We start from the raw sequence: 26,494 nt of genomic DNA on the forward strand, positions 1-26,494 counted from the left end.
TTTTGGAAAAAATATTTTTTTTTTCTTCACGGTCACGTCGCATCTCATCTGTTTACAGTTGCGCCATATTCGATGGCAGAGCCCAGCGAAAACGATCGCCTTTTTTGGAGAGGGTCACGCGCTCCACCACTCGTCTTTTTTTCCCTTCATTTCCTTCTCCACGGCATTAATAATAACAAAACTAAATAAATTCCAATAAACTGTTTAGTTCAGCTATTAAAAAAATAATAATAATAATAATTCAAAAAAAAAAGGTTTTTTTTTTTATTAATTTATTTTTTAATTTCGATATCAACGACAACGAAAAAAAATATATATAATATATATTGGCCGGCAAAATTTAAAACACGGTTTGTGGGGTGGGAACAGATTGAGAAAGGAGACGAACATTTTGTTTTGGTACGGACGACATCTTCTGTTTTTTTTTTTTTCTTTGTACATACGAACTCTTAAATCAGTCCAATAATTTTATATCAAATATATATATATATATATATATATAATGCACATCAAACATACATATATATACAGACACGCACACAACACATAAACAAGTGATTTCATGTATGATGACATAACGACCAACGATGAAACTGTACAATTATTTCCCTTGCTATTTTCGTTAGAATTGTGTCTTATTTCCTGTGGTATCACCGCAATGGGTTCCATAAGCTCATCAGGGTCCAGACGAGGACGAGACAGACTGTAATGATGGACGGCCGGCCTGGTCCGTGCGCTTCTCGGACGGCCGATGGCAAAAGGCTGGATGCCGCAGACGACGACGCCGATAAAGAGAGACTTCCTCTCGACGCTGTCGACGACGAGCCGGAAGCGCCGAGTGGCCACGTCCGATTGGCCAACCGATAGGCCGCGTCCGGCAGGAGCGAAAGATAGTCCGACTGGGCACGGCTGGCGGCCAGAGAGAAGCTCGGATCGCCCGTCGTCATCAGATCAAACATGCACGAATCCAAGTAATAATCCGTCAGATTGTATTCACGGCAGAGGGCGAGCGCAGCGTCTCGGGTCATGCCCTTGACGAGCGACGAGGGCGACTCGCTCGTCTGCGAGCGATAAAATCGTCCGCTAGATGGCATGCTAGGATGACGGCCATGACCCGTGCCGAGCAGGACGGTGGCGACGTCGATGCGCTCCGACGCTGGACAGCCTTTAACGCAGAGTTGCAGACCTTCTCGCCCGGCTCCTTGCTGGGCGATGTCTCGGGGCAGTTTGGCGGCAAAAGTCAAGTAGCGACCGACTTGGCGAACGATCAGAGTCGCGCCCAGATGGCGGGCGTGAATTTCCACGTGACGTCCCGGTTCCTTGTCGACGATCCTGACGGGAACCAAATGCTCAAGCGCCGATGACGGCAACGCGCTGCTGCCCGGCGGCAAAGGTCCGCCCCACTGACTGCCGTCTACAAACGAGGCCGGAACTGAATCGACTGCCGCTTCGTAGGTCCGTTCCGGTGCACAGTCCGAGCCTCCCTTGATGATGATGGTGATCTACAGAAATAGAACGCCAAAGGCAAACAAAAAACGAGACATTTATTATTGGGGTACGTAACTCTCGCACGCACGCAAATATAGATTTTTAAAAAACATGCACACAAAAACAACCGGATTTATAACGAAAGAATGCAACGCCCACTTCGAAGAATTGCCATTTAAATGTTTGAAAAAAGCGGGGGAAAAAAAACGAATTTTTTTAAAAATCGTGATCAATCCAAACGCAAAGATGGCATTTGTTATCGAAGAATCGCAAGACAACGAGGCGAGAAAAAACCAAAAAACCACAGTTGATTAGTCAACCAAGGTAAGAAATTCACCGCCATTGCCGTACCGCCGCAGCAGATGGAAAGGAGGAGACGCATTTACAAACAAAAAAAAACCCCGACACGTGCGCTAAAATTGACGATACGGATAATGGAATCGACACTTCTTCACTTCTCCCGCAAAGGAAAAAGAGAAGAGAGAGAGCGAGAGAAGAAAAATAAACTGACCGACCGGTTCTCGGTAAGGTAGGCGTCACTTGTTATCGGCAAAAAGGGCCACGACGCAGATACACGCACGCAAGAGGCGAGTGAAGAAATCAAAAAATGAAGAAGGTAAGAAAAAGAGAAATGAATCCGTGGCATTGACAAAACACCCAGAAAACAATTCTCGATTGTCTTTCACCTTTCTCCCCTTTCTTTAATTTTAAAAATAAATATTCATCTCCCTTCAGCCATTCACGCTGTTTACGCATAGACCAACGTGTGTGTGTGTGTATCTTTTTTTTTCCAACTCCCAAATCAATTTCCCAAGTTAGAAATAAATATTTTTTTTATTTAACAAGAAAAACTGGTCGGTATAATTCCTTTAAATTAACCTCCTCTACTGCGTGCGTGTTCGTTTTTTGTGTGTGTGTTCCGTCGGAATCAAATATGAAACCCTTATTTTTCTCTCTTTCCAAACGGGCACGTCGAGTGACAGCTATGGCCAAGGTCGCTTCTTTTCCAGCACATGGCATTTTTCCTCTACAGAGGAAAAGGCCCTTCCCATATTTTCTTTTTTTCTTCTTCAACCCGAAAGAGAAGAAACAAAAAAAAAAAAAAGGCAATAGAAGAAACACATGGGCCAGCCTCCTCAACATCTTTTTCTTCCTCCAGTTGCCCTACTCCTCCTCCTTCCTACAGTTCATTCGCCCCATCCAAAAGCCCCCACAAAGCCTTAAACAAAAAAAAAAAAAAGAGGCTCTCTTTCTTGGTCACTGAAGAAACGAACACACACACACGGAAAAGAAGAGAAAAACCTGTTCTGGACTCAGACGTCTACCACCTCCATCCTCGTTTTGTTGTATCCGTGCCAAAAGGAAATATACATTTCAAAAAATAAAAAACAAAAAAATGTGACCGATCGTCGGAACGGTCCGCTTTTGTGCGCAGAGAAATCGATCCTCTCCCCCCCCCCGGTTTTTTTTCTTCTTCTAAAAATTAAGTAGTTGGAAATACCTTTGACCATATTAAGATTAGACTAGTCTCTTGTGGACGTGGCAACGCTGCATCACTTTTCCTCCCACAAACAATTTCACGCAATGTGGCCAATATCGTGAATGAACGCCGTTCTATTGACGTAACCAGAACAGCTGATGGATAATTGAATTTTTTAAATTCTTATCCGTTGTTTTTTGTTGGTTTTTGCACACACACACACACATACCGTACTATCTCTAATTTTCGGGAATTGGAGGGCAGGAAAATAAAAACGACACACAGGATTTCCTAACGCCGACCGACAGTGGCGAAATCAATCGGATTGTAACAACAACAAGTAACAAAAAAACAGCAAGAAAAACCAGTTTTTTTTTGTGTTGTTTTCTTCCGTCAAATCAAAAGAATTGAAGATAAGGAAAAAGATAGGGACACACAACGAAAAAAATAAATAAAAAATAAATAAAGGCCTTGGTGGTAGTAGTGATTATCAATGCAATCTACGATGATATTCCTCCGGGTCGACAATCTTTTATTCTTTATTTTTTTCTCTCTCTCTCTTCTTCTTCTCCTAAAGAAGAAGGAGGAGGAGGGGATTTCTGGAAGATACACGATGAATATTAATGCCCTCCGCCTGGAGGTGAGAGAGAGAGAGAGAGAAAGAGCCAGAACACGGTTTCTTCTTCTTTTACCTTCTGGGTTGTGTATAGAGGAGCTCTCTCGGAGAAAGAAGGATAAAGCTTAAAAGAAGAAGAAATTCTTGGAAAAGATTGTGTGCCCTACGGCTAGAGAACAATAGGCCAGCTCTTTTTCGTGATGAAAAACACGGAGCCAACCAGCCGAACGGGAAGCCACAACACGCCAGAAACGTTCCTTTTTATTTTTTAAATTTTTCTCGCTAGCCTCTTAAAAAAAAAAAACAACAAAGATTTAATACAAAACCCCTTTTCTTATTGCGCTGCCTATACTAATACATTTCGTAATATTTTTTTTTTATTCTTCTTGTTGTATTTTCCATTTTGTTCTAACCCGACGAGAACATCACCTGAAGGAGGAGGAGTTCCGAACGCGTTAAGCGAGTCCGGCCTTCCCCCCTTCTTTTTTTTTTTTTGAATTACACGCAGACCGTGGCTATAAAAAAATCTAGAGAGAGAAAGAGAGAAAAATATGGCGGAAAAGAATAACAAAAAATAAATAAAATAGAATAAATAAAAAAAGAAGGGAGAGAGAAAGACTGTAATTTCGGGGTCGGCCCAACTACCGTTTAAACGCAAATGAATGTCTCAACCCGAGGTTCTGGCGTTGGATCGCCCGTCGCAATTTCGGGTTATACAACAGGCAGATGATTTTTTTCTTTTCTTTTAAGTGACGTGATTTCGCATCCGTTCACTGACTAATCTCAATCGGGTTACGCAACAATCGCCGACTTAACAAAAAAAATGTCTCGATTTTATTCCCCCCTCCCCCTAAATCTCCCATTTTATTTAAGGAAAAGAAGCTCTCGCCGTAGCCGAGAAATGCTCAGTCACGACCAGAGGGTACCGTAAAAAATAAACCCAAGACAAAAAAGAAAAATTCTACCGAACTCGACAGAGCAAAAAAGAAATTTTTGTTAAACAATTTCTTCTTTTTTTTTCTTCTTCTTCTTCTTTTTTCCAAGTGTCAACAAAAAGGCGAGCCATTAAAGGGCCCCCGCGCTCCATCAACGAAACCCTCTTTTTACTCCCACCCCTCACTCTCTGCTTTCCCAACACCCCCGAACGAAAAGAGGTCGTTGGTTACGTACTAGTCAACAATAGAACGTCGAAAAAAGAAAGAAAAAAAAAGATTGTTTACCTTGGTGGTAGCTGTGGCAGCAGATCCGGGCACAACGGCTTCGTTGGTCACGGAGACGGCCAAATAAGCGTTGTCGATGAGGGGCCACGCACCAGCCACTTTGCACGTTTGAAAGTCTCCGTTAAATGTCACTAGATGCGGGTCGCCATAGAAACTGCAATGCGTCACTTCGGGCCGGCCCTGATACGTGCACGCCGGACTGGCTTCCATCACGACATTCGTGCCCGTAATGGGCAGACTGTTGAGCGGCTTCTCCGGACGAACGTAGACGCGGGCCGTCGGTTCGAGGCTCGTCGTCCGCTCGGCCGACGACGACGTCACCGTCTTGTCGTTCGAATAGGAATCCTCCATTTTAGCGGCGTGCAAATTCGACGTCGAATGATGATCGTGATTGCGGAAACGGCCATTGTCTTTAATGGGGAGCGGAGCCGGCGCCGAACCGCCCCCGATGTAGGAACAATTGAAATCTCCGTTCCAATTCTGCACCAACGTGATGGTCGAATGGTAGGCCAAGTGTCCGCGACACGATCGCGCCGTCGAACGAAGGCAATCGGAATACTGGCGCAAGATGACGCAGAAGGCCGGCGAGGGGCCTCGTCGCACGCCGCTCATCATGGCCGCCTGCTGGAATTGACGAGTGCAGTGATCCACCTTGCAACCGCTGTTGCCTTCAACCCCACCGCTCCACATGGCTAATTTTGTTTTAAAAGAAAAGATAAATATATTCATTAATTAAATGGTCGAGAGAGAGAGAGAGAGAGAGAGAGAGAAGAAATGCAAACTATTTGGGACATTCGGGCATCTTGCGAGGCACAACAGGAGGTGGGTTCAACATTCTCTATTTCGTCCCCCCCCACCTCCCCCTCTTTCAGATCTATTTTTTTCTTTCTTCTTTTCATGCCACAAAAAAAGAAAAAAAGAAAAATGAAAACTCAGGTAAAATTTAGAATTACAGATGGAATTCAGTAGGGAAATCTATAGTTAATCTCTTTCTTTTTCTCCGAGGCTTCCCGTAGTGTACCAGAGTAGGATCAGGAATTCAAAAGGGATTTTCAACTAAGAACCAAGAGGATAATGAATCCACTCTTAAGTTTTGGAAAGAAGAAAGAAGAAAAAAAAAAAGGATTATGAAATGACAGAAAATGTGATGGGTGGAAAAAAGTAAGAGGGAGGGGGACAGGTGAGAAAACAAGAGAGCCCCGGCCAATGATAATAACGGATTTCCTCCTTCTGGAAACACATAGTGACCACCTCAACACCTTTGCTATCCCCCCCCCCTTCTATCTTTTTTTTTTTTAATTTTTATTATTATTTGAGCTATCGCGTTCCAATCTTCAAGTAAGAAAAAAAAGAAAAGAAAAAATGGGTAAAAAGGGACAACTGCAGTACAAAAAATCCTAAGGAGGAGTCTGCAGGGGCTCTGAAGGAGGGTGGTCAAAATCGATTTTTCTTCTAGAACAACTATAGGGAAACAGAAGAAGAAGATCTAGGGCTCTTCACACAAACGGTGAACCCAAAATGGACAAAAACTTCAAATGACCAGGGGTGGGTACAAAAGGAAGATGGACAGAGGGGGAGGTGGACAACATCTCAAATTTCCCATCGTTTTTTTTCTTTCTTTCTTTCTTTCTTCCCCTTTTTGTTCCCAGCATCCACACATTTTTTCTTAAATTTCTTCTTGAAAAACTTTAGTTAAATGGAAATTGGAAGAGCAAGACATGATTTGAAAAGGCAAACTTACCAATCACGATGACTAGAGCCACGAGGAAAGAGATTGTGTCGGGAAGACTTCGTCGTCGGCGTCGTCGCGGACGGACGAGGAAGTGGGAAAACATTGGTGGCGTTAATCGAGTCCACGCCATTAGACGAGCTGGACGACGGGACCGCCCATTAGCGCAACTCGACCCAGTTGTCCCGGCTGCTGATGCCAGGCGACTAGCGCGCCATCTATTTCAATCATCCAAAGTATTAATAACACAATCGTACTAACAAAAATCATTTTCCCCATTTCAAAAATAAAATAAAACTCTAAAAATATTTGATTTTTTTTTCCGACATCTTGTTGGCTTTCCGGTGACTTTGACACATCATCAATATCGTTCCATCTTCTCGCATGACACAGAAAACGACCAGACGTTGCGGGACAGACGGGGTTTCCATTTGGATGTTGACAGGTTGCCAAAAAATGTTTTCTAAACCATCACACAGCCATCCGCCGTGAATCTCTTTTGCTTTTACTCAAGATTTATTTCGGTGCGAAATTGAAAAGGAAAAAAAAAGGATTACGTTGATGGCAAAGACATTTTGGAATGACAACCAAATTGAAGAGAAGCTGCAACAAAATCAGATCGTTGTTGGCAGCCAGAGCCACACGTGATCGAACCAATATGCCCCGATTAGGACAGTCTGGTAAGGAAAAACGAGCCATTTTTATCATCAAGAGAAAAGCCAATACGTGGAGGAATAAAGAAAGAGAAAGAAAAAAAATCGAGACTAGAAAGTTTCGCTATCTTTTTCGGTCAGAGAGAAGCCAACATTCCGTTCGCCTTACTGGCAAACGCGTGGCCTTCATTCGCAGAGAGAAAAGACAACTCTCTCCGTGTTTTTCCCTATTTTGATTCTTTACACACACACAACACGAGGAGCCCCGGTAACACAACACTCACGTCTCCAAAATAAAAGAAAAGCAAAACTTACATCGGTCTTCCATGAGTTGTTGATTCGTGCCCTTCTATCGTGAACAACGTTGAAAGTAATCCGTAACGAAATTGTTTGTATTGGTGTGTGTGGCAGAGTTCCGTCGTCAGAATTGACTACGACGAAACAGAGTTGAGTGTAGAAGAGGACGAAAAAAATAAACCAAATGTTTACTACTAAACAAACTTGGGCGCGAAAATCAAAAATCTTTTTTTTTTCAATCGGGAGAAGAAAAACGCACACGTCTCACTCGTTCAAGCTTCACTCCAAGACTAATGGCCGCTTGTGGGTCGAGCGGAGGGTATACACGGACAGGCAAGACTAGAGCCGCAGGCCATAAACCAAAAAGAACTCTAGGCTCGCCGACTGGTCATGTACACACATGGGTCATGATTTAGCCTCGAGGTGACTCCGCTAGGGGTCCAAACCGAAAAAAAAAAGGGAAAAGAGGGCGGGCATGGGCTGCGCGCGGAAAACTTAAAAAAGAAAAAGAAAAAGGAAAAGGTTGGGTTTGTTTCGGATGGAGAATCTTCTTTTCGAATGCCCTCTGGCGGCCATGATGCCCCCTCCTCACCCCCTATAGTTTGCTGGCCTCTTCTTCATCGCCCCGTCCAGAAAAGAAACGAGGCAAACTGTTCGATCGGACAGCCTCGTTTTTCAAAGCGTCTTTGGGGATAATAAATGGCGGAGAAGAAGAAGAACCCTCTTTTATTTTTTTCTCTCCCCCCCCCCTTCTCTCTCTTTCTTCAATAGAGTTTCCTTTTTTTTTTTTGTTAAAGAAGGGAAGATGGGATGGGGGGGATTTATAGAAGAACCCATCGGCAAGGCAGGTGAGAAAACGAATAACCATTTTCGTTGTAGTACCTTGTCGGCTCGTGTTTTATTTCCCTCTTCCCCCCCCCTTTTTTTTTTCTTTTTTAGATTTAATTCTCATCAGTAAAACGGGGGAGGAGGGGGTGAAATGGGATTTTTTTTCTTTCCCCTCAACAAAAGTTAAGAGAGAGAATACGGTTTCCCGATTCGCCACAGAGAGCAACGCACCTTGACACCACCGTTGCAGATAACGAATGATCGTTTTTGTTTTCAGTCCTTTTTTTTTCTCCCCTCGTTTTCAAAAACAAGTGAAAAAAAAAAGAGGAAATTGTTACAAGTTCCCCCTTTCCATCCAATTTGCTTTTTTTCATAATTTTCTCAAACCATTTTCTATTAGAAACTTGGCAACCCGGAACGAAATCGCCTAATCGTTTTTCATGTCCTTTTTTTTTCCATCAAGCGGGAAGTCTATTTAGTTCTTAACTGAAAAAAAAGAGAGAAAATAAGAAGATAACGCACACCATAAGTTAGATGAGAGATAGAGTCGACTTAAGTAAGTGCATGTATATACGTACACAAAAAAAGTACGTGCTAGGAGCAGGCTCCCGCTATCTCTCCCCATCATCACGAGCAGCGATAATAAACACACACAGAGACAAGAGGAGGAAAAGCCCAAAAAGAAAACAAACAAGGTCCAGTAAACCGTTGCATTTCTACAAATAAGTCAATAAAGTCAAAACACATGAGAATAGAAAAAAAATATATCTGAAACGGACAAACGCATTGTGTGCATGCAGATTGTCATTGCCCTATCGTTTTCTTTTTTTCGCATTATACGAAATCATCACGTTGCAAGAGTGAAAGTTGATGTTAAGCCGCGTGCGTGGGTGTATAAGGAACGGCATTCCCGGAATGAATTACGTCGGTTTACAAGCGCAAATTGCCTTTATTTTGGAATTCCGAGAAACAATGAAATCGAACCCCATCAGTCGCTTAGACTCTTTTATTTTTAAAAGTCATTATTGAAATAGCCTAATAGATTTGTTTTGTTTTTTTAAATTCAAATCCTGGAAACAAACGAAGTTCAAGTGTGTGCTGCGTAGGTGTTTTCAAGAATTGCTGTTAGGTGTTGTTCTTTCAATTTGAAGGGCCTTAAAAAAGAAAGACGTTTTAACATGTTTAACAAGCCAAGTGATTGCCCTATCATTTTTTGTTTTCAAGATATGGAACAAATGTCTTACAAATTCAAGAGACGAGTTCCCACTTTGGGAGAGTTCGATTGTTTGCCAGCACTTTCGGGAGATGCTGCTCATCTGCGGACGAATCAAACTGTCAGTCAAAATGAAGCTCTTCTTCTTCTTATCTTTCATTCTACTAGATCGATCGTGTTTGATTTCTGACCAAAGAAAATGAATCGACACCAGATGTTCGTCGCGGTTCTCTCACCATTTTGTATACCACGTAGACACTCCCTTTTCGAAAAATGGGGGGGCTACGATGTTCCAGACGAACTGGAAGAGGGGGGTCTCAAAAAAAAAAGAAAAAAACCATTTTCTTCCGTGTGCAACAAGACCCTCTTCCTCACAGCACTTGTTCTTTCTTGTGTTTCTTTTCTTTTAACTTCTTTTGCTTCCTCTCAGACCCTCTCTCCCTTCTCTTTTGTATTGGGTTCCAGCATGTTTCCATCGCAATATCTTGGGTCCTCGATGTTTGACACGTCCCTCCTCCCCTTCAATGAGAAGTGGAGGATGAAAGAAGAAGAAAGTCCAAGGGCAAAATCAAAATGCCGGATAGCCAAACGGTTTTTTTTTTTTTTTAAACATTCCGACAAGGCTTGCCACCTCGGAAAAAAACAACACATGTGCACGTTTCTTGTGTATGTGTGTGTGTGTCTAACCTACCCCGACTATTTTTCAATCTCTATTTCGGAAACTGACTTTTTTTAAAAAATCTATTCATAATAATAAATGTTTCAATTCGGCCGTGTTGAACAGCAATAGTTATTCTTTTATCTTTTCTTATATCTAGTGGGAATTGTACAATTTAAACTTAGAGAATTGTGTGTGTTAGTTAACAATTTGTAGCGGCAGACCGCACGTCGTGCTCGAAGAAATGAAAGAAATGACAATGAAAAAAAAAAAAGGGAAATAAAAAGAAAAAGGGTGTATAAATGCTGATATATATACCAAAAAAAAAGAGGGGGGAAAGAAACGAAATTTCTTTCTTTGCGGTGGTTTATCACATGATGAAGTTACGTTAATTGCACAGGAAACGCCCGCAGAGAAAGAGTGTCGCCCTGTGCTGCGGTGTCTAGTGGTTTACTAGGCGCTTAAGCTCGTAACAAAGTGGTTGATTGGGCTCTGATGTTAACGGCAGCCTAGTGCTGAAGACGAACAAATTGGAAGACCCCGACATATAGTTCTTTCCTTCTCTCTTTTACTTATAAACTACCCAAGTCTGGATATTTCTAATTTGCTTTAATGAGTTTTTTTTTCTTCTTCTTTCCCACTTAATTTCATGTACGGAAAAAAAGGAAAAAAAAAAAATAAAATAAAATGGAGGGGGGTAAGTGCACAAGAACCGCGAGAAGGGTCTACAAAAGAAATGACCTGAGATCTTGGTCCAACAGCAAAAGATGGCAAGAAAAAATAACCCCCTCTGATGAGAATTTATGAGAGGTACACTCTCTCTCTACCTATAGTCTTTTTTGGAACACACACACAGACAGAAGAAAGAGATAGAGAGAGAGAAAATGAAGAACAGGAGAGAATATAAAAATAAAGCAATTCTTTCCCTTCTCGATCTGTCCTACACATCTCCATATAGGCAATCGGAGGTCCATCAAGGTGTGAAAAGCAATGTTTCGGAGAACCCCATACCCCCCCCCCCCCATTTGGGAGGTATATACCATATACTGTATAGAAATGAAATAGTCAAGTAAAAAGGAAAAACGAATTGTTTGAGAGAGACAGAGAGAGGGGGGAGCTGTATATAATGTTTCGCTCTCGATACATCAGCGTATATATAGGTGGTGGGAGATTTACAGGGAATGCCATCAAAACAAATGCCGAATACGGAGGGAGAGAGTTGAATAATAAGATGCAATTCCGTTTCCTGTTACGACTATTCCATCTTCAACAGACTTGACAGCGTCAAGCGGCTGGAAAAAAAAAACAACAGCCGTTTTTGTTTTGTTTTTTAAAAGGAAAGCTCATCGAGATGAAGCAGATGCTTAGAATTGCTGATGATTATTCTCTTTCGTTGTGTGCCCCATGTATTCTCTCGGCTGTAGTTATACATTTAAATGTTGTTATCTTACCCAATTTTGTTTTGTTTTGAATTTTCTATAAAATGCAGAATTTCTTTTGTACGCGATGAAATGCGAGGATAAAAACATATTTCAGCCGAAAATTTATTTCGTTTGTCTGTAAAAGGGCGAGTTGTCCACCCATACCGACATCGTGAATATATAGTGTCTGCTTCCCTATCACGGCCGTATGATCGCAGAACGTTCATCACCCAACAAGCTCCCCCCCCCCCTCTGATGTATACACCCAACCGTCGGTTAATAATACAATCAAAGAATATGTGTTACAAACACTTTGGGTTGAGTTCAAACACAAGCGCCAAAACAAAAACGATGTAACCCCCAATTGGGGGGTGGGTGGGTTAGTGTAGGTGGATATAAACTTTCTTTTTTTGGATGGGGGGGGGAAGGGTTTGATGCTGACCTGATCAATTCCAAGAGCTGGAAACAAAAGAAAAACGGCCATTTGTTAATTCATCGTAGCAGACGCATTTATTCAATGCCTCGATTGGTTATTCAGATTACCAATTTTTCGGTCATCCATCTTTGTCCATCGTGCGACAGTTGTCGTGTTTCCCCATTTGTTTTGTTTTGTCCTTTACACGATCCTCCTATTTCTCCCTTTTTTTTCCTTTTAATCATTCGGGAGGTGTATATACTATAAATTATACCAAGGCCTTTCTTTGTTTACTCGTCGAGACGGATCGATCCATATTCTTCCATTATTTCTTTCTTTTCAAAACGCTATTCAACTTCTGCTGTCTGTTGAGCTATTTACAAGCCTGTCAGACATCGCTTACAACCCGCACATCCGCAGTGACATCACCACGAAATCCGGTAAACGAATGATTCCTTCTTCTTTTTGAATACCGATTGATGTGTGGAAAAAACAGAGATCTTTCATCTTTCCATTTTTCTTTTGTATTTATCCTCGCACTTTTTTTTTTCCTGACTAACTGATGATCGACAACGAGAGACAGTTTTCTTGAAGTCAAAAGAAGTTGATGAACTGAGCTGCGTGAAACATGATCTACGGGGGAGGGTTTGCAATCAGCTGGATTGCTTGTTCATGATGTTTGAGAAAAGTTGGGGCGCAAAATAAGAAGAAGAGAGACTGTGATGGAAGTGGAGGGTGTCGCTTACCGATATACACACACACATGCATATAATGTGGTGTATACACACCCCACACGACCCATCATGGAAGAGAGCCTCGTTTTAACTTCTCCTGAAGAAGAGGGGCTACAAGAAATCGGAGACGCCTAACCAAATGGTGTGCGCATGAGGAGGAAACCTGCTGGCATACGACTGTATATGCCTCGACCTAAATGCCTTTACCATATGGGAACAAATGTGCAGAATGACTTGTCTGCAGACCTCGCAGCAAACGAGGGCAGCAAAAAAAAACCCCTCAAAACTAAAAGGGAAGTGTATAGATGTATGCAGTCAGAAGAGTTCATCTGTTTTTATGGCCGAAGCATCACCTCGTAAAACGAAAAAAAAAAAGCCATCGTTGAAACTGCGAGATTACACGCCAAAATGTGTGCCTATATATTTCTCTTTTTATGCGTTAAACACACGACCTGTGCCCGATCAAAAATTGAATTATCTCGAAATGCCGACCAGATCCTGGTTGGAATGATGTAACGATTTTCTTTTTCTATATCTTTATTATCATTGCAGGTGTGTAGATATTATTCCTGTTTAGAAAATAATAATACAAAAAAATGAAATATGTAGATGACTAGGACGTGATGGCGAATAAATGAGCCCGGTAAAAAATCCTGTCGTTGACGAATGTCACACAAAACGTCGTCACACATTTTTATAGAGAAAAACAAAAGAAAACTTAAAAAAAAAAAAACGAGCATTGAGAGGGCGGATTTCAGCTGAACGCAGAACCTCGTTAGTATATTAGTTTCTCTTTGTCAAAAGGAAATGTCTCCGGTTCGTGTTTGTCGATTCGTTTTGTTTCTCTTTTTCTTTCTTTTGACGCATAGATTATTTGTTATGTTTGGTGTTTTGTTCTTTTCGGGGGAAAGCGGCTTGAATTCAATTTTCCTTTTTTTTCTTGTTTTGAATACTCCGAAAGGGATTTTTTTAAAAATGAGTTGAGTTATTTAAATAGTAGCAGGACAAGCGACATGGGACACCAGGGGGATATGCGGATGGCCACGATTTTTGAAGCCGTGCGTGTGTTTCACCTTGCAGCGTATCTTGTAAGCTCATTTGTTTGTGCCAGTCAGTCCGGATTGGAGCATGTGTCAGTATCACTGGCAGCACAAGAGATAGAGCGCGCGCACACATCCCCTCCGAAAAAAACACACACACACACACGTATATAAGAAGGAATGAAAAAATAAAATAAAAAATTCGAAAGAAGTTGAGAAATGTTGATTGAAATAAAAAGGTTTTTCTTTAATTTTAGTTTTTCATTCAAGAATTAAAGAACGAAAAAAACAAACAAAAAAACTGGAACTCGGTGCTACAGGAAAGGTGGGTAGATTTAAATAAATTGAAAATAAAAGAAATAAAAGAAAACTCGTTTGACTCCTCCATATCTCATCGTATATGGTCAAGAAAGCAAAGCGTCATTCCTCACATGTCAGACCGTGTAGCGCTGAGTCTTGAAACATGAAAAAATTTTGGAAAAAAAACAAATTTTATTTAAATATTTAAAAAAAAGGGGATTGAAAAGCAGCGACCGGTACGCGGCATTCACGAAGACACACAAAAAAACTATTTCCAAACGCAAGAAAAGGAAAAATAACAAGAAAAACGAGCACAGGAAACAAGAAAAAGAGAGAGACACACAAGCGAAGCATTTAAATATGTCGCTTCCTATCAGACATTCCGTTACCATTATAAGTTGAAAATGGAAGCCGACAAGGGGAGGAATCTGATCCTGTGACTTTTGTTTTGTTCTTTCAACAATTTGTGTTGTTGTTGTTGTTGTCTTTCATTTTCGATTGTTTTGTTTTGTTTTCCCTGTGATTCACGATGATGTCTGGTTTTGTTCTGGCCAATGTTTTCCCAACACTTGCTCGTCCAACAAGGAAAACAAATGACGCACAAGTCCATCACGCGTTCATTGGAATTGCGTTTCATCCTTAATTGACGACCAAACTCGGCCAAATCTGAATTGACCCCCGTGAACAAGAAATCCGCTGGCCCGTTCCACGATGGGGGTTTTAATTTGCAGATGTTTCATGTCGTATAGAATCTCACTGTTATGTATACCAGTAAAATCTAATATTCATCAATCTCTTCATTTGTTTAAAACCCGGAGCTGCTGCTTTTGTTTTTTTTTTCTTTCGAGTTTCCCTCCTTGTACGGAAAGAAAATAACCAAAAACGAATAGAACGATTTTCATGTTTCATGTTTTCTAAGCGTTATTTCCAGCTTCATCTTCCGTGATGTTCGTAGAAGACAACAACAACAAAAATGCTTAATGGTTGAGGGGAAAAAAAGAAGCTGCTGGCCAAGCCAAAAACAAAAAAGAAAGGGCCCACCAGTTGTGCAGTTCAGAAGGGACTGGTCAGAAAAACACAATTTTCTTGTTTCTTTCAGCTGCTGTTGCTGCAAAAAAAAACACAACAAAAGACAAGGGGTAGTTGCTTTTCGACTTGCTCCTGTGCTAATGATTCATTGGACATTGACAAACGAGCGATTACTTAGGCTGGTGCCCTTTTCCACCCAAAAAAAAAAAAACCCCAAAAAAAGAGAAATCATAAAAATCAAATTTTGGCCAGAATTCTTCCCCTCCATTTCTGCTTATGGGGCCAGTCAATAGAGGCAGTTTGTGCTACGGTTATTTTATTTTTATTTTTTTTTTTTGGTTAATGAATCTTTGACCTGTTTCCCTTGCTTTAAAGCATTTCATGCTCTTGTACGTAGCTCCTCCACATATGTGCGAGAAGAGAAAGAGAGAGACAGGATATTTATTTATATATGATTCTTTGATTACTTTCGTATCCGGCCAAGTTTTTACAGTTGAAGCTGACGAGCCGAATATCCTAAATGAATGTTTCCCTTATTTTTTTTCTTTCTTTCTTTCTTTTCAACACTTAAAAAATGGCAATATTTTTTCTTTCTTTCTTTCTTAACCCCTCTAAAGAAAACAACAAAACTATGTATCTTTCTGCCGAGTTCTTTTAGCAAATATAACTATCTCCAAAGATTATCTTTTGTGGCTAGTTTGGTCACGTTTCACTCCGACAGTTATTGCCTAGCAGTTAATATCTCTTCCACGGGCTTTTCCTGGAAACAAACCTCAAATGGTTATAGAAACTCTCATTGAAAATGAAACACACGGGGGGTAAGTTTTAAAAAATTCAACAACAAAAAAAAAAAAAACATCCCATATCTGATTGATCAAGTCAAAAATCGTCCTAGACGTACAGTACGTAAATGAGTTTGTTTTACAAGTGTCCTACAGTGGTCTTTAAAAAACAAAACAAAAAACGTTCCATCTGTTTGAATGGAATTGAGAGAGATCTGCGTGTGTCACTTATTCCTTTCGGGCTGGGGAAAACAGTGACGTATACAGCTAACTCGACCGCATTCACGCGGTATAATACACGCACGTCGTCTATAACGTTGACTGGCTGTCACGAATGTCTCGTTGTTATGGGCGTGCAAACAACTCAGGTTTGTTTGTCGGCTCGTTACGTCTATGCCACATTTTAAAATACATTTTTTTTTTTGCTCGCTCGGACTGTGCCCGTATATGAAAAATGTAAAGGTACCGTTTTTTTTTTTTAATTATGAAACGCGACAAACAAAGTTTGCCCCTAAATAGCAAAACAGGCCTCATTTGACTATAACTCCGAACTGGGCAGACTCGTTTGGCAAGCAAAAAGAAACATATTTTCTTATTTATTTTTGTGTGTGGGGGGAGCTTTCGTACAAAGATGGACAAACTCAAATAGAAAGAAGAGATACAAGCCAAAAAAAAAACAAAACAAAAGAGCCCAGACATATACATCAACCATGTTGGCTCATGATTCTTTATTTTTTATTTTGTTTGTTGCTTAAATAGTTACAACTATCGACGTGCCCATGTTTTATAAGCAGCAGTTGTTACGTTGTTATGTTTTCAGGAGGATTTGCAAGTTGTGGTTTGGAGCGCTTTAGCCTCCTAGTCAGCCATACACGTACAATTTCAAAAAAAACAAAAAAACAAAAAAACCAACACATTTCCCTCTTTTTTTCTGGTTGCTGGGATCTTGTTGTACAACGTTGTAAAAATACTATATCCGTCTGTGTTGGTCGGTTCAAATTGGCGTGTCATGACGTCGCGGCCTCTTGTCGTCCCATTCCATAACATGGTTACGACTTTAGCCTTGACGACTTTGAAAGTTTATCAATTCTCTTTTCTAGCGAAATGAATAGGAAAGGCATTCAAATGAGTTGAAAGAGAAATATATAGAGACACGCGGGACTCCCAACCCGGCGGGTAATAACAATCGAAGGATAATGGCCAAACGCAAGAAAGAAAACAAACGACAACGTTTAGAACTGTATAAGATATCTAATAAAAATAAAAGACATAAACAGCCCATGTAACGTATATATAACTGCCCCGTTCGGAATAAATAAAGGAGTGTCAAACGATTTCGAGGCTCGTTTTTTTTGTTTTGTTTTGTCTGTTATGTCCCGCGCACGCAAATAACAACGGCCATTTTTGCCCGTTTGATTTGATGGCATTTTGTTTCTTTTCTATCTACGCCACAAAAGAAAAGATAGTCGACAGGAGACGGCGATATTCAAACGTCCGGTCGGAGAGATATCGTGTTAACGTCGAGTTCAATTCACGCTAGAGGTGCGCTCACCAGATGTTAGTGCGACAAGCAGTTTCAAAAAAGACGATGCGTTTCGTCTTTGATTTCAGTCCAACGTCCAGACTAACGCCGTGCGTGATACATTTTTCGTTTCCTTTTTCGATTTTCCCTTATTTCTTCTTCTGTATTTGGTTTTTCTATCCCCTCCAATCGTTTCACACCTGGAGAATAGCACGTACAATGGCCATGCGTGTTCTTTTTAACCTTCCCCTATCTCTTTGCTGGTCACGTCTATACCCCCCACGTGTATAGCCTCTCTCAATTCGATACAATAGACAGAGAAAGAAACAAAAGGTGCTGCGTAATAAACATAACGCGAAATCAAGAGAGAGAGAGAGAACTCGTTAGCTAGACCCAACTCAGCAGGAGGAATATCCTGTCGTCGTTGGCTCTTGGCCGCCGAGTCCATTGAGCAAAGCGGACGAAGCGCCCGGCCGTGTGATAACGAAGAACCAGAAAGAACAAATCAAACGAGTTTCTTTCTTTCTGTTTCCAGTTAACGAAATAAAAAGAAAGGGAATCGTTTGTACAACTGCGGTTTGTGTGTCTGTTATTTTCTCATTTTCTCAAGATTATAACAGAAAAAAGAAAAGAAAAAAAGATGTTTAAATGGGTTTCTTTCCACAGGTGTGGATTTTCTCGTTATATGGCCTTTGTTACGTGCGTTGTAGCTCTCGCGCCTAGGTGTGTCCAGCTGTGTGCCACGACGGCCGACAAAGAATGCCTTAAAAAAAAAAAAATGGGCAAGACCGGATGGTTCGAATAATAGAAACTGCATCAAACAATGGCTTAACACAGACCAGGCCGATCCCTTCGTTCTCCGAATTTTAGTTTTCTTAGTTACCTTGAATTAACTAATGGAAAAGAAAAAGAGGCTCGGCGTGGGCTTGATCAAATAAATTGTACAGCCCTGTCATCAATGTCCTTCCCGCTTCGCTATATCAATGAAAAGATATATACGATTCGTTCGTACTCTGGAACTGCGGGTCCGTCACGGTCGAGAACGATTCATTCTTTGTCGCGCAAGCATGACTCTTCCTGATTTCTATTGTATATACTGTATGTACCCACGGAATTAAATAAATATAAATAATACCATCACGATGGGTATCGTGTAGACAAGTAAACAGCACAACAATGTTTGGTTTCACAAGAGATTCAAACGTTCTATTTTTTGATGAGGGGGGGGGGGGTTCCTTTTGTCTTTTCGTGTGTACGGAAATAGCGAGATATAAAGTTGACTATCAAAGAGAAATAGAGAGAGAGAGAGAAACAAATAATAAGACAAGAAATCCGTCGAGCATAAAAAAGCAGCGCACGTCGAGTGGAACCGACTTTTTTTATTTTTTTCTAAATTCTCATTCCCTCGTGGAAACGTTAGCCTCCCCTTCTCTTTTTGTTGGAAAACATCGCATTACAAGAAAATTTCTTTCAAATAACAGAGGAAGAAAAGATAAAATTGAAATCATCGGGCCGGAACGGGAAATTATTATCTGTGTAAAAAAAAAAAAGAGCTGGACGGGCATGGCGGGTTTATCGATTTCACGATTGTTCTGATTCACTTGTACGCCTGTCGTGTTTACCATCTACATATATGCGTGTAGTAGTATGTGTATGTATTCTTTACAGACGGCTGCAACAGTATACGTAACACGTTACACTGCGCTGGAACAAACCAAAACCAAAAATTATTTAGGAAGAAATGACATTGGAAAATGTTGAACCATCCGGAGAAAGAAGAAGCAAAAACGTTCGAGGAATTCAATGTGAGTTTGTATCCCTGAGCCCGTGAACTACGCCGTGAATGCGGAAAACACGACCGCCATGCAGACATGAACCGCCTTGGTTTCTCTCTCTTTTTTTTTTTCAAAATAAAAAAGACGATTGAAATGTGAGTATTTTCCTTTCAACTGCCAGCATTTTTCTATATGCCATTCTCGTTCTCAATATGCGTATGCGTTTCTTGCTTCTTTTTTTTCCCGTACAGTATAGACGTATTGTATAACCTCTCCACACTTTCCCGTTCGTTTTCCAACAAAGGGAACAACAACAACAACAACAACACTCACGCTTTTTATCATTTGTTATAATCGACGAGTTCGAATTTCTTGTATGTGGCTCGACTTTCCTGCACCAGAGCTGCCCTATTCATTCGGCGTGGAATTAAGAATTATTATTGTTATTATTTCATTTTATTTTATTTTATTTATTTCTAAACTCTTGTGGTATCTGCTGCTGTTGTAACGCGAGAATCTTATACATGCGCACAACAACAACTCAATCCCCGCAGTCGGTTTCATGCACGTAAAACGTTCACGGTAGAAACCTCGAACGTCTCGACGCAGGTGTTGCATTCGTTTGCTTTAGGGACGTAATTCAATATTGAAACAGGTTGCGTGCGTGCCTTTTTTTTGTCCTCTCCTGTGTTCGTGTCCAAAGAAGCGAGATGACGAAGAGCGTGAAAGCCCCCCAAAAAAAAAGAAAAGGAAAACCAACACTCCGTTTTTACCAGACTTTATATATGAATACATTTAAAGATGATACCCTGCCGTTTCAAAATGACCCTGTCACGCCTTGTCGTTTCTTTTTATTTTTTTAAATTATATTTTTCCTTATTCAGAGTCACGTCGCAGCAGACCAACCGGAAGTGGCTATAAAACATGGGGTAAACGAAAACGAGGTCATATCATCAGCCAGCCTCCTAAAAAAGCTCATCTTACGAGACGGATTATATTTTGGTAGCATCGGTTATTATTAACAAATGTGGGACGGGTTCCCTATTTTGCTGATGCCGCATCTCTTATGTACATTTTAGACGTTTAGCCATTCATCTGAAAATAAACAAGGCTGCACAACAGTTGCAAACGGAGGAGCAGGCCCCGGTCTATCCCCGTTTTTGGGTGTGATATGCGATGGAAGGCGGGAGGGCATTACATCCTATAATGAGAGCACTTGGCAACTAGTTAATGGGCTATCGTTGTGTTCACATGCCGTGCGATCAGTGGCCAGCAGACGGAACAGAGGGGGTTCCAAAGTCCGACCAAAACTCGAGCGAAAATGAAACGTCGTCAGACGAAGAACGTGCGCTGCTGTCCGCCCTTCTTTTATGCCGTTCACTGAGATCTCATTTATACCGGACGGGAAAAATAAGGAAGACAAAACTGAGACGCAAGGCCAACAGCTGCCAAACAAATCAAAAATGGGAATTCGATGCTTTTCGCTAGCTAGTTTGACGATGATTTACATTTGTCTTTCCACCGCGCTCAAACAGGAAATAGAATGGAGGAAGCCACCGGCAGCTACAATATCCCCTCCGCTTTCGCAATGACAAGAGCAGGATTGGCTTACATTGTCCATCCAGGGCAAAGGTGATGCATGACCCTTGTCACAAGAAACCACCGGTAAGATACTCATCGATCATATAGTCGATCCTATCTTTGATTATTCTCCAGTAGATTTCATCAAACTTACAGGACCACCCGTCCAGTGTCTCCCCTATTTTTTCTTGGAAAACTTTCTTCTTCTTCTTCTCTCTTTTTTTTTTGGGTTTAATTTGTTGTTGTTGTTTGCGTTCCACTCCACTGGTGGATGTAGGCTACTGATGGATGCTTTTGCGCAGCTGTTTTGGAACAGTCTCAAACCAAATGCCCTTAACACCTCGTCGTCTTTCGTCCACCTAAAACACAGGCTAACACGTTCCAGTGTCATTTATTAGCTTTCAAATTAAAACTAGTAGAGAACGAAGTTAATCTAAGGCTTTCTGCGTCGTCTACAGCAGCGATGCCGTAGTCTTGACACGTCAGCGTTCATGAAGTACGTGCAAGTTTCCGTGCGAACGTGCCTTTTTGTCTTGTACGCTATTCCCATCCGGTTTGACTTCGCCGGGATGAGAGGCGTCACCCCGTCTGGGACTTCCAAACCAAAAGCAAACGTCAACCGTCAGTAAAAGATAGAGCACACAGAGGCAGCAGTCGTCTAGGCTTATTTATAGAGAGATCTACTACGTTCTAGGTATTTTGAATAATTTATTGATAACGTGAAAAGGACTACAAAACGCGGCCAGACACAAAACAACTCGGAGTGTGTATAGATATTTTTATTTTTATTTTTTCAAACAGACCCTCACGCACTTTGGTTTGAAAGATTTTTCACACGTCTGGCACGTCGGTTTCTATCGCGACATGGCGACAATCTTCTCCTTTGCTTTGATTAACATATCAGACAGTTGCGCCATTTAACAAACGCGGAGAGAGGTATGTATCCAAGCGTTCGGGGAAAGAAAAAAAAAGATATTGTAAAGTCATTGCCGCTGGACGACTGTGGATTTCATAATTTATTCGCAGGAAGGGGGGGAGGGCATGCCCATCGTGAATGAAGTGGGATCTTTCTAGCGTGTCACCTTGAACAGCTTAGCAACCAAACGAATAGAAGAAGATAAGAACGAATGAACGAAACCGAGGGACGGATTGGAGTATAGCTATTCATTGTGCGTGATGCAGGCGCGATAATTTAAGCAAGGCATAATGCCCACGGTGGTGCCCCCTCACGTTGCCATGTCCATAAGTGAGCGAAAGTCCTTGCCCAGTCTGTTTATTTATTCATAATCCGTCTGCACTTTTCCTGTTTTCCACCAACCCGTTTCTCGTAACGCGTAATAAGAGATGGAGTGGATTGGTGAGTTGGCAAAACAACGCGCCAGCAACGGGATTGAACTAGGATATTTATTTAGTACGTATATATAAACCAAATTGATCGTATCGTATAAGATAATTCCTACCATCAACATTGTATAGGATTTTCCAAAACTGAAAGAGAAAAGAAGCAAAACCCAAGTCTCTTTTATAGTTCTTGAACTTTCAATCGTATTCTCGTTGCGTTTAAGTTTTTGAATACTTGTGAAATTCACGAAAATAAAAAAAAAAACGTGAATGATGGAGTAGATGCCTCGTTTTTCTCGACACATGTACATCTCTCGCTGTTTTTCATCAAAAGCTTATATTGCCTGCTCGTATAAGATATAAAAGGATATTTTTATGACATTTAATGGCCACCGTGTGAGGTTTTTTCTTTCTTCTTCGAACAGTCAACGGTTATAGCAGCAATGTCTGAATAGCGCAATAACAGAACAACTTTAGGAAAAGCCATCACCTAGCAACCCACTTGGCCTCCGCTTGCCCATCTGTCTAAACAGTTTTGATTAGGCGGAAAGCTCCTAGAGATACACGTCATATCAAATGAAAAATAACTCTACTAACAAAACGCACGGATAAAAACGGTCTATTTGAATCGTTAAAGTCAAGAAGAAAAAGGACAGCCAGAGGGAAAATACAACGATCGCTCACTTGGATCAACATTTGCATAGCTTGAATTCTACACCGGTGTAGACACACACAGAGCACAACAACCAAAAAAGTGAGTGTTGACAGTTGGCCGCTTGAAAACAAACGTCCAAAGAGCAAAAAAATTAAAAAAAATAAATAAAGGGACGACTGAAGAAAGGAAAGCAAGATAAATAGATGGAATAAAAATGTGTTATTCTTTCTTGGAAAGTGCAGTCGCTTGACGCCAAAAGAATCCCGAGAAGGCAAGGTGGGAAGAAAAAAGAAGAAATGCGGTTTCAAGAGACACGTACTACATCTACTGAAAACGTCAGCAAAAAAAAAAGAAAAGAACGGAGAAGTATCCCTTTCATCCACCAGCAATAGTTGGCACCTGGGTGTCACTCCAAACATTGGAAGACCATCTGTGTACCTTACCCCCATTTTACTAACCAAAAATTCTGTACAACACACAAGGGCGTTGTCCACTTTGTTGGTGACAGACATTCTGTCGTCTTTGACTTGTAAAAAGAGAGAGAAAAAAAATAGGTGTCGGTTAGGAACCAAACTGCTTGAGATTCGATAGAATTTCGTTATTTTTTCAAAGAACTACAAGAGTTTCAAATCAAAGTGTTTCTTTCCCCGGACGTTCAGAGTGTCGGCACGGGTTGAGAAAGCATCACGCAATGGTGACGTTACAAAAAGTCCAGGGGGAATTCGAAAGGGAAAGAAGAAGAGGCCGATCGTTTTATGAGGTGTCACATTCTGACACTCGCAGGAAATCGCTGCGTTTGGTTTAGGGGGGGTGATTTCCATTTTTTATTGTTATGTTATGCGTTTTTCTATATGCAGTCTGCTATAGCACCACTTGGAAGGCATTATTATCTCGTAGTGAAGAAGCCCCGAAAATAAAAAATAAAAAATACTTTGAAAAGTCATTGAAACATGTCGGTCCCTGTTGTGCATTTCATTATTTTTTTTTTTAGCGAAAAAATGCATTTTTCTTGTTCTTTTCATTAAGAAAACGAAATGTTCCAGAGATCCCAAGTGGTAGATGTATATTCACTACACAAGAACAATAAGAGAAGAAGGTGGGGGGGCTTCGCTCCAACACATGCACCAAGTGCAAGAGAAATGTTCTGTTCTTTTTTTCTTTCGATTTGAACAAAAGAAAAAAGGCAACGGGGAGTAAAAAAAAAAAAAACTTCAACAAAAAAATAAGGAGGGAGTAATGTTCCAGTGACCATAAGATCCCTGAAGGGCTGTTCCATTAGCGGCTTGTCGGAGGCGGAGGAAACCAACACCTGCAACACGCTTTTTTTTTGTTTTGTGTGTGTGTCAAAAAATAAAAAGGGGGGAATAAATATTATAAGGGAAAGAAACTTGTATTTTCCCTCGGTACACGTGAAGCTTCATCGCCTCTAGCTTTCTTGGTTTCCTATATGTAGTTTCTGCTGGAACAATGTGTGAAGGGGAAACAATAACACAAAGGGGAGGATAGAAGAAGAAGAAAAAAAAAATGAGAAGCGACAACATTCATGTGAATATAATATGAAGCTTATTCGTTTCGAGGTGTTCGAGGAATCCTTACTACATTTATTCACCCCTCCCACCTCATTCCCCTGAAAACATGTATATGCGGATACGTATATATTCTCTTCTACTGCATCTATAATGCTACATAGTGTGGAAATCAAAAACGAATGCATTCCTGAATAGCTTTATTTCCCTTTCTTCCCCCCGCTGTCGAGCCCTGGGCCGACGAGTATCCAAGAAGAAATGCAAAATGATGGATTCGACGCTGTTATAGACGTTCACAATCCTTTTTTGAAAAAAAAATATATAGCCCTGCTGGGTCTGTCTTTCTCTTGATGTGTGTGCGTGTGATAATAACAGGAAATAAGTTACGCATCGGCTTTAATCAAGTCAAGAGTTCTTTTCCCTTTTTTTTAAATTATTTTGATAATGGGCCGGGTTATGCCTCATATATCTCTCGCGATGAACGTTTCAAACGACCCGCCACAGCCCGCGGACCGAAAAAAAAAATGATAATAAAAAAATAGATATGATAAAACTACTGTTGCCTCCAGAAGTTAAAAAAGAAATACACCTATTAAAAACGACCGAGAAAAAAAAAAAAATAATACGACTCACGACTATTATGTAAAAGGTGCCATTCTCTGCACGTGTTCCAAAAGACAAAGATTGTTTCGTATTTTATTTTAGTGTTAGTCATTTTTTTTTTCCCCTCTCCTTTTTGGAACAAAAAAATAAATAAAAATAAAAGAAAAGAATAACAATGAATTTGATTCCTCGGTGGAATCCATGTGAATCGTTAAAAGTAACGTCGTACTTTGCCGGTTTACCGCACAATGCGCTTATTTTGCGCTTCCAAGTTTTTAACCGACAAATGTGATCCCCCTCTTCTTTTCTTTTTTTATCGCCCTTGTTAGATTTTTCTTATTTCCTTTGAAGTTTTTTTGTTTTTTTGCCTTAACGATCTGTATTCCCCTGGCGCAAATTGTAACACTTCCCTACCGAAAAGGGCAGTCCTACCATCAGCTGTCGCTAAATCTTTTTCTTTTGTTTCGCTTTCCTTTCCCATTGCCCCAAAGGATTCGTCGGCTTGTATACATCGACCGGTCGCGGGACGAGGTCGAAAACTCTTTCGGTACGATTAAGAAGAGGCCGACAATGATGAAGAAAATAAAATGGCCATGATTTTCAGTCGGATGGGGAAAAGAAAAACACAAATAAATTTGACCTTACCTGCTGATAGATCCAGTAGCCCGTGAGAACTGGGAGTAATCCATGGCTGTTTCTATGTCGCCGGTAGATATGGGTAAATCTCTTCTTCGTTTTGGCCTACCACTAATTTGCACGGCTAATAGCCTGAATTTTATAGCTATTTCAGCTATTTCTATATGTATCTGGCAGGAGCTGGTGGACAAGACTTGACATCGAGGACGCTGTCGGACAGACTGTGCCAGGTGCAAAGATATACAAGGGCCGTGGTTGCGTTCACAAACGAAATAGAAAGAAAATAAAAATCAAAAAATGATGAAAAAAAAAAAAGCAACAAACTTCATGTACGTATCTTGGAATAGAAAAGAACAGAACGAGAAAAAAAAAAAGGAAACGAAAAAAAAGAGAGAGAAAGAGAAAAAGGCAGTTTCATTTCGATTCGGCTATTGACGGGATTGAATGGAAGAATCCTTTCTTGGTTTGGCCGGGCCAAGTGCCTCGTCTCTTTCTTGTTTTGCTCCGACACCTATAGAAATCAAAAAAGGTTCTTGAATAGCGGGGAGCCCGATGCCTTTTTTTTTTTTTTGCTGGTGAACTGCTGCAGCTGCAAAATAAAAGAGAAGGGAAACGAAAAGAAAAGAAAACGAAATGCTTCATCTCCACCCCCAATCCGGAATAAGAGTTTTGTACGTCATGAATAGCAGGAAAAAGCTTAGGTTCTTATTCTTCTTTACGTTTCTCTTTTTCTTTTTGTGTCCACTCTTTCACGTTCTTTGACTTTTGAATAAAAAAGGCGACCCACAAGCAGTTCCAAACCATTTATAACGCAACAAGAGATGAGGAGGTCAACATTTGACATCAAGGTCGAAGCGACGGTTCCCCTCCGAAAGAACACGAAATATGGTAGACTCGGTAGATTCAATAGGTAAAGCTGGCATGTGATGTAGCAGCTCTTTTGGGGCACACA

The 26,494-nt window shown here is 40.9% G+C and overlaps 1 protein-coding gene across 2 annotated transcripts; it reads right to left on the reverse strand.

Annotated features, from left to right (window-relative positions):
* Nucleotides 1–255: 255 nt before the first annotated feature.
* LOC116919894 (repulsive guidance molecule A) lies at nt 256–25,697 on the reverse strand. Of its 2 annotated transcripts, none has more exons than XM_032925953.2 (4): nt 25,552–25,697; nt 6,546–6,751; nt 4,805–5,496; nt 256–1,502 (listed from the first exon to the last, which is right to left on the reverse strand). In XM_032925953.2, exons 1-4 carry the CDS (start codon nt 25,593–25,595, stop codon nt 651–653), a joined length of 1,794 nt encoding a protein of 597 aa, XP_032781844.2. In that variant the 5' UTR covers nt 25,596–25,697; the 3' UTR covers nt 256–650. The 2 variants fall into 2 exon arrangements, with proteins under 2 accessions (XP_032781844.2, XP_032781845.2); XM_032925954.2 differs by lacking the exon at nt 25,552–25,697 and adding an exon at nt 7,502–7,792.
* Nucleotides 25,698–26,494: the final 797 nt, after the last annotated feature.

This window comes from Daphnia magna, linkage group LG3 (assembly GCF_020631705.1).
Source record: "Daphnia magna isolate NIES linkage group LG3, ASM2063170v1.1, whole genome shotgun sequence".
Taxonomy (NCBI): domain Eukaryota; kingdom Metazoa; phylum Arthropoda; class Branchiopoda; order Diplostraca; family Daphniidae; genus Daphnia; species Daphnia magna.

Coding starts and splice junctions, on each gene's coding strand:
- LOC116919894 (XM_032925953.2), bottom strand. CDS start 25,595: ATGGATTACTCCCAGTTCTCACGGGCTACTGGATCTATCAGCAG. Junction 5,497..6,545: donor GGCTCTAGTCATCGTGATTG/GTAAGTTTGCCT, acceptor AAACAAAATTAG/CCATGTGGAGCGGTGGGGTT. Junction 1,503..4,804: donor CTGCCACAGCTACCACCAAG/GTAAACAATCTT, acceptor CTATTTCTGTAG/ATCACCATCATCATCAAGGG.